The following is an 11,218-nucleotide window of genomic DNA, read 5'->3' as shown; positions in this document are numbered from 1 at the left end:
CGATGTTGATTGCTTTGCTTGATACAACTACAGGCTCTACATCCATCGTACCTTGCCCTAAAGCCTCGGCTTAAACGAAGTTCCCCGTACAATGACATTCCCTTCGGAAGATGATACTCGCAGCTTTCGTCGAAGGATCTTCCCAGACGCACTTTTGGGAATCTCCTTGACAATTTCAACTTCGACGATCCACTTGTGTCTTGCCTTCTTAGACTTGGTGAAATTGATCAAAGCCAGTCCTGCTTCCTCGGGAGATACGCTTGAGGGTTTAAGAACGACGTACGCCTTTGGTCTTTCACCAGCGCGATCATCAGGAATTCCGCAGACGGCTGCATCGCTGACGGATGGGTGGCCGAGAAGGAGGTTTTCCAGCTCGGCTGGTGCAACGCCTATTCCCTTGACCTTGATCATTTCCTTCATTCTGTCGGTGATAGACAGCATGCCCTCATTGTCGAATTTCCCAATGTCCCCAGTATGCAAGAATCCATCCTTGTCGAAAGTCTCAGAGGTTGCCTTTGGGTTTTCCAGGTAGCCCATTGCGACCTGTGGCCCACGCGCCCAAATTTCACCCTCCTCCTCAATCCCGCAGCTTGCTCCCGTCTCAGGGTGAACAATCTTTACCTCAGTTGACCCGACAATCGTCCCAACCCTGTCGGCATACTTGTAGTCATACATCGTCGGCGGGTGGGATGTTATAGCTGAGCAAGACTCTGTCATTCCATATCCTTGTTTAAAGCCAGTCCCCGGAAACTTCTTTTCCAACAGTGTCAAGATCTCCCGAGGAAGCGGAGCAGCTCCAGAGGAGAAGCGCTTCACATGTGACAGGTCGTATTTTGATACAGTTTTGCCATCTTGCACCATCCGAATCAGAATAGGTGGTACTATCAAGACTTCCTTAAGCTTGTGATCTGCCACTGTTTTGAGTAACTTATCGAGGGTGAAGTTCCGCAGTACATATACGTGGGCATTGAGTAAGATTGGAAGGTGAAGCTGATGTACGATGCCAGTAATGTGGTAAAATGGTAAGGCGGCGAGAATCTTGTCGTGGTCCGGGGGCGTGATTTGCTGAATTTGAAGACATTGGGCGATGACGTTGGCGTGAGATATCATGACAGCCTTTGGAAGACCGGTTGTGCCACTGCTAAAGCAGAGGTAGGCACATACATCGGCATTTGATTGACCCTGAGGAATCTGGTATGGCTTTTCTTGTGCCAATTCTCCCTTGGATTCTCCGAGTCGCAGCAACGCTGGGACATTTGTCGTGCCAGACTTCTCAGCGTCGATAATGATCACGTTGCTCTCTGGGATTCCGCAGGTAGCCGCAGCTGCGTTCGCCTTATCAGCCACTGCGGCCATTGTCAGGACAAACTTGGCTTTGCTCAAGCGCAGACTGAAGGAAAGTTCTTCAACAGTGTAGTCCGGGGATACGCCGCTGGCAATGGCGCCGACGCGGACAAGGGAGAGCATGGCAACCGGGTACCAAACTGAGTTACTGCCATAGACGATGGCCACATCGCCTGGGCGCAAACCGTACGATGTTACCAAGGCAGTTGAGAGGTATGTGGTATATCGCTTCAGATCCTGAAAGCTCACGTGTTGTTTTGTGTCAACATCTGTAAATCCTTGAATCTTGCCCCGTGAAAGCTTGGAAACATTGTTGTCTGAATCGAAGAGCCAGGACCACAATGATACCTGAGGGGGTACTATGGAACCGAATCAGTAGACGTTGCATTATCCCAGAGGCGTTACTTACGATCAATGGGTGGATTCTGCGACTGGAATATCATGATGCCGGTTGCCTTCTGAGAATAAGGATACGTTTCGCCTTGTGAGAAGATGTGTTGTCTCTGCCTGGGCAACAATTGATTGAAGCGCTTGGGTTTGATGAGATGATAAGCACACAACTTAACGATGGGAGACCAAGGTATTTGGTGATGACTAGCTCCCCACCATCTCCCCTCGGCAAGGGTGGCAAGGGTGCAGTAGCTTCCCCGAGGTACATGAAATCAGATTTATGGGGTTCTCGGAAATACAAGTGGCAGTGTGGCATTTGGCCAGAAATAGAACATGGCTTGAACTACCCTATGCCTGTATGATCCGTCAGAATACTCCCTATGAACTTAAGTTCGGTCTTTAGGGAGGAGCACAGTTCGACAATCCGGAAACCACCACGTTTGAAGAAAGAGTCTCGTAGAAACATATCACAATGTAGTTACTAGGGAGCTAGCCACGCGAACATAATCCCCCCCATAAAGCAGACTGTTCACATTCGCGTTTGTGAGGAGACGGAAATCCGCGAGTGGATACTGCGGGGAGTGTTCAATCCATCAATCCCGGCCCGAGGCACATTTGAACGCATGCGCATACCGCTTAGAATGTAAGTGCATGATGGATTTGATAGGTGGAGGAACTCAGCTAGCTTACGCCTAGTGCATGAATAATGGAGGATCCCCTCAATTGGCTTTGGTAGATGCGCCATATCACCAACGTTCTGCGTTGTCCAGTTATCATGTTGCGCCCTACCTCATATTTGCATTCCTGACTTGAGATACAGCTTCATGACAGACACGTTTACTTTATTTAACCAATCCGTAGACGGATATGTGATACTTGACTACATGAAGGCTCACAAGGTTATCCTCGGCGCGGAAAAATAGAAGGATGAGATGGTCAATTTTATTGATAAGTATGCCGCGACTACTCGCAAGCTGTAACATCTACAAACTCCTGAACAACATGTGGTACACTTCTCTCATTTCTCAAATCTCATGAGTTCTCTCTACCTTGACTCCATTCAAGTCTTTCACAAGCATTCCATCCATATACGTACCATCAACGAGATATTTTGCCGGTCTTCCTCTAATGGGAAGCTCATTCAAAAACCTCCAGCGGAGCTTTTGTTTCCAACCAGATGTGTACCAGTTATTTAAGTCTCCGGTCGGGAAGATCGGCAAGGCGTTGATTATCGAGGGGTCGTGCGCAATCAAGACGAGAACTCGATCACTTGCGTCGAGATCCGCAAGCTTTTCAATGCTCTGGAGTGCCAGGGGCGGATCTACGTACCACGAGTCGGCGCGTGTACATGGTTTGTAGTAAGGCATTGTCCGCGCGTTATCGCGATCGGGATGGCAATCAGTGAAGGTAGAACAGATGTATGTTGGGATATGGTGACTCTGCTGCCCAATATCACTCGAGCTCAGTACTGGCGGCATAGGAACGTATTCGGTCGGCCTGAAAGCGCCACCGAAATGGCAGATGTCCCCTCCTAGGAACACAAATGTGTCCTTCGTTGTCCTCACCAGAGCCGATAGATGGCCGATTGCGTGGCCAGGTGAGTCTAAGATGTAAAGACTACCGTCGGAGAAATAATCATGTGCTCGAAATCCAGCGACAGTCAAGTCGTCCGAGAAGGTGATTTCAGAAATGCGTCGGCCCTGGAATGACTTTTCGAATAGGGGAGATGATTTTGTAGTTGGATAACCAGGCAAAAACTCATCCGAGAAACCAGGGCCGACTAGAAGCGCCATAGTTCGTGGGAAGGTGCTCGGATCTCCGATGTGGTCATAGTGGTGGTGGCTTATGATGGCAGCGTCAATGTTGTCCACGTCTATTCCACCATCTGTCAATATGTCGACCAGATTTTTGTCTACTCTGATTCCCGGGACTTTTGCGTCAATGACCTCGGATATTGGTGGGGGTAGGTTCCAAAAGTCCTTTCGACATCCCAGGTCGAAGAGGATCTGCTTGCCAAGAACCGAATGCGTAATTAAAAAGGCGAAAGTCGGGAAATTCATAAGCTCATGCCCGCGTATGACCGGCTCGACAAGTGTATCCGCGGGGACAGTGAGACTACACGTCGTATCGATGATAGAAAGTGAGCACGTGGTGCTTTGCTTGGGGATATCTAACGCCGGAGGCGCTACTGGTGTGATGTATTCGATCGACATTGTTTAAAAAGAAGTGGTTAGATTTGAAGCTTCCCGGGTCGATAGTTTCGTAAGGCGGCAACTGATTTCATATCTCCAAGCAACAGTTGTGAGATCATAGCCAGAGGAGACCTCATTACTCATGAAGAATGATACGTTATGGCCTGTCTAGTCTAGTGGCTATTTGGGGTTGTGGGCCATGCGGTGCTAGTAAGGCGGGCAAGGCATTGAGTGATGAGCATACCCCGGCGAACTCGGATTTAAATTCCGCGCCCATCGTTGTTCCACGACCCTACTGCCCTCATCGGGATTATTCTTTGGCCATGCGCAAACGAGTACAAACATCCTGTTCGAGCAAGAAATTATCACCTGTTGCCGCGGCTGAAGCTCGTCAGAGATTTCACATGGATGGGGAATGCGCAAAGCGGTGTACTCTAATTTGGTCAATACAAACAGTCACAGAAATATCGCCGTTCCACTTCATTGTCTTCAAAATGAATCCGAGAGTTTTTTACTCAGTTATATATGCCCCTGTATTGCTTCTACGGAAAGCACTCAGCACCTCTAAAACTCGTGATCCATATTTGGCCCGAGACCCATTTCCAGCGCAAAGTATAAAGACCGGTCATTCTCAATCCACCCAGTCAGGTTTTGAACTGACGTACACGATTTCCGTTCCTTTTTGAGAGCCATCCCGCTCTCTTGTCCAAACAATATAGGCATGAAACATCCAAGCCTGTTGAGTACCCCTCTGATCTCCAATGGAAAGTCTATCTCCTCCGGCAAACGATCCTGGCTCAGGCTTAGATCCATAGTTAGCGCTAACCTGAGGTAATAAGTTGGGTTGCTGGTAAGAACATCAGCCCGATCACCTTCAAAGTGTTGTCCCCATGAACGGCGGTTCGAATGAACGGGGTCCGAACTTGAGAACTGTGATTGATCAAGATAGGTGCATTCCATAAAATATCTGATCGTCTTGGAAACCCAGTCCGCACCTTCATATCTCGGATGGTACTCCTTCATGGCTTGGATAAGGAGATTCAATCTGCTCTGGCTTTCTGCTACTCGGAAAGTATGCCCAGATTTTGCGGAGGTGGAGCTCAACTTAACATCAAGCATGTACAACGCTAGCGGAAGCGCTGTGCAGCCAACAGCACTGCTGGGTAGCCAACAAGCTAGGCGGCGAGTGAGAAGTTGTTTGAGGCAACTAGTGATGCTCTTTGATGCGTCTAGTAGTTCATCGCGTGTCCTTTCAACAGACATGATGTGTTCCCAAGGGCTATGAAGCTTGGTGGTGTTGGATAGAACGGCAAAGTGAAATTCGTAGTTGCATAGTGCTATTCTGGCAGAACTGCATCGGACATTAATAACTGATTCCGCTTGGGTCAAATGGAAAGAGGGTCTTACTGATAATACATCCAGACAAGATTTGTATGGAGAACAACTGCATCTTTGTGAGAACTCGTCTCAGGATGAGACGCAGAATCGACGTCTGTGAAGCTGTCCAGCGTTTTCATGGTTGCAGTGAACCATTTTTTCAGGTTGGCCTTCTGCTCTTGAGTTCTCGCCAGCTTCTGCAATGATAAATTGTCATCAGAAAGGGGCAGATCCCTGATAGGGTACACCAGATCCAGTATATCCGTGAGACAGACACACAGCTCAGTCATCCGAGCCAATATGATCACAAGCGAGCGCTTAGTTTCGGCAGTGTAGACCCTTGACCTCCCAATCTCCCGTGAAAGATCCTCATAGCCAAGGGCGGGGTTGGACCTGAAATCGAAGTGGCTTTGCGTAATTTGGGTATTCCTTCGCACACAAAGAGGCATGATGCGATCACGAATGATACAGCACCACCAAATGCGCTTCAGTTGGTTCTGCCTCTGCTCATCTTGAGGTGACAAGGTGCCCAAGTCTTGAGCCATGGTTGCGTATTGATCGGCGTCGATGGCTTGGGCGTGTTTGATGGCGATGCTGAGCCATACGCTGTTGGGGCTCTTTGGACCACGGCTTGAAGCTGGGCACCAATATGTCAGAAGCAAAGCAGCTTGGGCTATAGACAAGGGGTCCGATTCGATTCCAAGATCATACAAAAGCTAAACGCGTACACTGTCAGTCACAATTTATTCATGCTTGTCGACCCTTAACAGGTCCCCGTAACCATAGTTTCCTTGTGAGGTGGTGTAGGCAAGGAGATACGTACCTTTGCCTTCCCGTAAAATGATTTTTTTACTTCTCGAATACTCGTGAAGCCCAACGAGCTGATACTCTCTTGGGATAAGAACTTTGCTTAGTGTCAGTTAAAGGGAAATATAAGTCCAAAGAAGTACATACAGTGCAGGAGGCGAAGAGCATTGCTCGAAGTAGAAGCAAAGAAAATTGAGGCTTTCCATCCAAATTACTTTCCACAGATTCTCCGTCGTAGCTTTCCCAAAATTCGCCTTCGTCCAGAAGCGGAAGCATTGGATGAATATGCAAGAAGTAGTGTTGAAGTAGTTCGTCGAGAATTGGCTTTATCGGAACCGATAGACAACCTTGCGACTCGAGCGAATTGAGGTCACTGCCCTTGATATTCTTCACTTCTAAATCCAGGTGGGCAATGAAGGAGAACGAAGAGAAAAGTGTTTCGGCTCCAGGAGATGTTGTTGATTTCGATGTCTCGGGTGTTTTGGAGCCTTGGTTCACGCAGTCCTCGGTCTGCGTTGGCCCCAGTGGACCCAAGTCTTGGCCAGGCGCATGTAACAGGTGAACGTCATCAAGGAATCCATTGTCCCAAGAAAGGTCTCGGAAATCGAGGTCGGGTTCGCGTAGGAAGCTCGATACATCCTGGGCGGTGTTGTTCTGGCTCAAATCCGGTTGTGCCAAGTCTGGAATGCATTTTGGAAGCTGGCATAAAATATGCTGTTGGTCGCCGTACGCGTTTTCATTCGTGACAGAACTCGTCGACACTTCACTCAGGCTCGCGTAGCTGCTGGTTTGTTAACTGAGTTCTATTCTCCTCTTCAGGGTAGTCTTACTACTCACGCGCCGTTTGGGGTAAGACACAGGGATGATCATCCAGACGACAATTTGTACAGGGTGGCGGTGTCCGGGTGACATCACATCGGACCTTTCTTTGACGACATTTGAGGCAAGCCTTCACAGCTCTTTTTCGAGATCCCACCTTCCGGATTTTCTTCGACGTGCCAGCTTCCATACTGTAACTGTTTGCTGGATTTTTCCCTTCATTTTCTGTTGTGTTTGACCGAGGCAGAGTTGATATTTTTCAACCATGCCGAGTTAAGTTTCGGAATTGCAATTCCGTCGTCATGCCTGAACTTTTAGGTAGTTATTGCCGACCCACACGACGGTAATAAAGCTTCCTTTGTAACAGGATTCAATGGCCTATCTTTGAATTTGGACATGGGGCAAGGGTGCGTAGCGGGAAAGCTTCCCGTCATGGCGGGATTGGTATGCCACGGAATTAGGAGTGGTCTTGAGTTAACCTGATCACAAACTCCCAGACAATCGACGAGTGAAGGAATTTGCATTTATGTGATAAAAAGCCGCTCCCCACCGTCAATACAGTGTATCTTTCAGATGTTCTTCCAATTCCGTCCACCTTTCACTGCTTAAAAATTGATGGAATAGTCTACGACGTGGAAGAAGACACTTAAAATCATCTAACAAATAGGCAATGCAAAGAAAGAACCCTCCTCAAAATGCATTTGCTTCTGCATTGCCCGATCACTAACCGGACAACAAAGTCTAACCCCCCTTCACGAGCATATAGGATCCTGAGGAGCCATGGGCAGTGTTAGGTGCGGCAAGGGAGGCGGGACTTCAGAGTATCCTTCAAGGTTTTGGGAAGGGGGGAGGAATGCCATGATTCATGACCTCCCTGCGGCTTTGACTGGCGAGGACATGACACAGTACCGGTTTGCCAAGCTTCATCTAAGTAGGTGTCACCTCACCGCCAGTTACTAGCGTTCAACTTCACTCAGAGAAAGATGATCGTCTACTTTGGAAGTGTACTTTTGATTTGTCACCAGAAATAGGAATCAGAAACGCCATAATCTCCCAAGGTGGTAGCAACCAAGTTCAATTCCGCTTCTGCTATGGTCTCTCTTCTTGTGATGTGTCTCCAAATGTCAGCATCACGCCAACTCCTGCTATAGCTCCAAGATAGATTACAGTTTTAACCATGGCCTGCCGTCACTGAGGCTAGTGATGACGAGGGTCATCTATCCCGGCCACCTTCATTAACTCCGAAACCCGTCGTATCGATCAGAAGCGATGCATTGAACACGTCATTCTCTCCTCCTAGACTGGCTGCATTGAGGGTACTTTGAATCGCATTTTCGCCTAGCATTTGAAAGTGTCTCAGTGAGGAATCCATCACGAACCCTGGCGTTTCCGGTAAATCCATAACGGACAGCGATGGGAATACCCCCCGCCGCTTCTGTCGATTGTCACTTTCATTCAAGTCGTAATGACCGCCACTGAAGCTGGGCCGTTTCTTGCCCAGTTTATAGCTGGATCTTACCGCAGCCAGCCGCTGCCATTCGCTTTTCACCAGGATGATAACCTCCAACGCTCTCGTTGCATTGCCGTACGATTGACCAATCTCGCCGAGGGTGTGACAGCAGAACTGCAAATCGCTGAGGGAGGTACGTGACTCGGAATAGCTTCGTGAACAAACATCGTAGATGAAAACCAACGATGCTGTAAAGATGATGTGCACGATCTGTATGTTCGACCGTCGAAGAGAGTGCTGTCTCTGATAACAGCGCAAGAGCTCGGTAATTCCGTGCGCTGCTGAGATACACCCACTGTCAGCCTCGAGAATGTGGGCTTGATCCTCTGTTGAGCTGAATATCTCATTGTAGCAAACCAGCTGACTGGATAAATACGGCCGGAAGAGAGAAATCAAGACTGCATAGTATTGCATGCTAGGGTATCGCTGTTAGAAATGCTGATCAAAAGTTTATTTGTGTAGGTCACGGCTCACTGGAGTTGTAAAACCGCCGGAACATAAATTATGTCTGCTCTCGACGGGTCCACTTGCAATGAAGTCGGAATGGTTTTGTGCCATGACATGAGTTCGTCTTTGGTGAGTTTCAGAAACTGTACAAGGCGGTCGATACTCATCACATGCCCCGAGTAGCTGTACAAAGTCCAATTAGTTAGGAAGGCCAATGAGTGATGACATGCCACATACAGATTCAAGTTGATCCGTCGCATAAACTCGCATAGAGTAATGTTCGCATCGGTGCAAGCTTCAAGAGGGAAAAAGATGCCATCCTCTGGTATTATTGATTGCCCCGCAGCTTTGGGGTACGGCCTCCACATCTTACTCTTCAACCCATCTAGATGGCTCATTGGACGCGGCGTGGTTATGTTTGGAACGCCGAAGCTCCAAGGCCGACCAACGTAAAGGCTCCACATACTAATATACGTCAGCATTTTGTCTTGATCCAAAGGAATTCCTGTGCGAACCTCTCATGAATGAACACACCCCAGAAGGTGGTTCGCCTGATGTTCAGATCGCGCTCGGTCAGAAGTGTGCTATTATTATGACTATGCGTGGTAGGATCTAGGTGAAGCCCGAGATCTGCACTGAGTCTTGCTGCCATTCCTAATCAAAGGAGTCAGTTGATGGCCGCAAATGCAAGATAGACAAATAGCTTACCACTGTAGAGCCAACCACGGGCATCACGGGTGAATGAAGCCTCCAAGGCACTCATTACCACAAGAGCCTGGACCGTGGCCACGGTTGGACTGTCCATTTCAATGTCAAGAAGGGTCTTGGCTCGTGCCGAAAAGAACTCGGGAGCAGGTTCTGGCACATTAAGTTGTTCACCAGCGCTCAGAATCGCCCCGATGGCGCAACTATTTTACGGTCAATATGGCTGATGACCTCCACCACTAGGCCCGAATCCAGTTGTAATACTCACATCGCGTTGTTCAACGTTTCTGAGTAGTATGGACTGTCCCTCTGTCCGGCGGTCCACTGGCGCTTCTCCATGAAAAATGTATCCTCGTCGATAACATGTATTGCCGGATCTTCCCAGGCGAAGTAGAGTCGAGCGAGTTGCTCTTCGAGCGAGGGTGGCACGTCATAGTCAAGACCTAGTCGCTTTAGAACCTCGCAGCCCTCCGTGGCAACATGACGAATTGTTGACTGTGACAGAGATCGGAAATCGCTTTGGTGGGCATGTAAATTGGACGTCGGCCCGTAGTAGCGAAGTTGTCCGTCCTCGGCTATTCGAAGGGAGCCCACACGAGCTGCTAGGAACTTTGTGATGTCGCTCTCGGCCTCCGAGTCGTCAATCTCGCTCTCAAAGTTGGGCGAAGGCTCTGAAAAGCGCGGGCTTTGGAATCTAGGTATGGGTGGTAGCATAAACTCGTGGAAGGATTGGTCCATGTCGAGGCTGAGAATAGCAGTGTCAAAAGTGTGGTGATGCAACCCGCAGATCGTGGACGAGTCCATATCAGGGAGTTCTAATCCAGGTGTGAGCCTCGTTGGAATAGTCGATTGCTCATGACTGGGCAAGATCCTTTCGGACATTGCAGTATCGGGTCGCGCCTCCACCACATTTTGGTCAGGTTGGTCGATATCGGCAAAGGTGCTCGAGCCTTCTGACATGCCACTGTCCACTTCTTGTTCCAACTCGGGAGATGTCGGATTGTGGGCTACCGGGCTCTTCCCCGAGGCAGCTGGAGGATCGGAAGGTAGTTGGATATTATGTTCTCGTAGGGTCTCTTGTAGCAGGGCAAGCTGCGCTCGTAGCTTTGAAGCGGCCTTCTTCGCGGAAGCCCTGTCCAGCCATCATTAGCAATTAATTACATCAACACCTGCGAACTTCTGACCACTTACTTTCGCAAATCAGCCTCGGCATTGTAGGTGCAAGTATGTTTCGACACGATGCAGTTGGAGCATGTCTCCTTTCCATCGCACTGCCAGGGGGACGGTCAGCTCTATTCGTACGGAAACAATACAATCATTAGTCGGACGGTGGGCCATATCACACCTTGATCTTACGCCGTCTACAATTCAGACAAGCGCTTGTGACATGTTTCTTCCCTCCCATGGTATCCGGGACTCAGTGGGTGCTCACTGAGTGATTGATACGCGTGGATTGAAAGAGTGGGTTTGGAGAAATAACGACTCGCAGGGTAAACGACGTTTCCGGGGTATTGACCATGTCATGTAACTATATCCACCCACATCTCCGCTATTAAAGGACATGACTAAGTTGTGGCGAACTTTGTGGGTCTCACTGGGGTTGGACCATCGTACATGACTGAGATAT

The 11,218-nt window shown here is 48.9% G+C and overlaps 2 protein-coding genes across 2 annotated transcripts; both read right to left on the bottom strand.

The window, feature by feature from the left end:
- Nucleotides 1-57: 57 nt before the first annotated feature.
- On the bottom strand, nucleotides 58-1,787 carry BGZ61DRAFT_534256 (uncharacterized protein; the record flags this gene model as incomplete). The annotated part of the gene is made up of 2 exons (XM_046254124.1): nucleotides 58-1,703; nucleotides 1,754-1,787. The coding sequence occupies 2 exons, from the start codon at nucleotides 1,785-1,787 to the stop codon at nucleotides 58-60; spliced, it is 1,680 nt and encodes a 559-aa protein (XP_046102267.1).
- A 972-nt stretch (nucleotides 1,788-2,759) lies between these two features.
- Nucleotides 2,760-10,996, bottom strand: BGZ61DRAFT_356240 (uncharacterized protein; the record flags this gene model as incomplete). Its single annotated transcript, XM_046240779.1, has 13 exons — nucleotides 2,760-3,888; nucleotides 4,858-5,277; nucleotides 5,334-6,019; nucleotides 6,127-6,207; nucleotides 6,258-6,891; nucleotides 7,263-7,408; nucleotides 8,212-8,803; nucleotides 8,914-9,069; nucleotides 9,124-9,373; nucleotides 9,595-9,794; nucleotides 9,860-10,723; nucleotides 10,783-10,862; nucleotides 10,937-10,996. 13 exons carry the CDS (start codon nucleotides 10,994-10,996, stop codon nucleotides 2,760-2,762), a joined length of 5,298 nt encoding a protein of 1,765 aa, XP_046102266.1.
- Nucleotides 10,997-11,218: the final 222 nt, after the last annotated feature.

Source organism: Ilyonectria robusta (assembly GCF_021365365.1).
Source record: "Ilyonectria robusta strain PMI_751 chromosome Unknown BGZ61scaffold_14, whole genome shotgun sequence".
Classification (NCBI taxonomy): domain Eukaryota; kingdom Fungi; phylum Ascomycota; class Sordariomycetes; order Hypocreales; family Nectriaceae; genus Ilyonectria; species Ilyonectria robusta.
The sequence above is the reverse complement of the archived record's forward strand: the minus strand, read 5'-3'. Positions and strand labels throughout refer to the sequence as shown.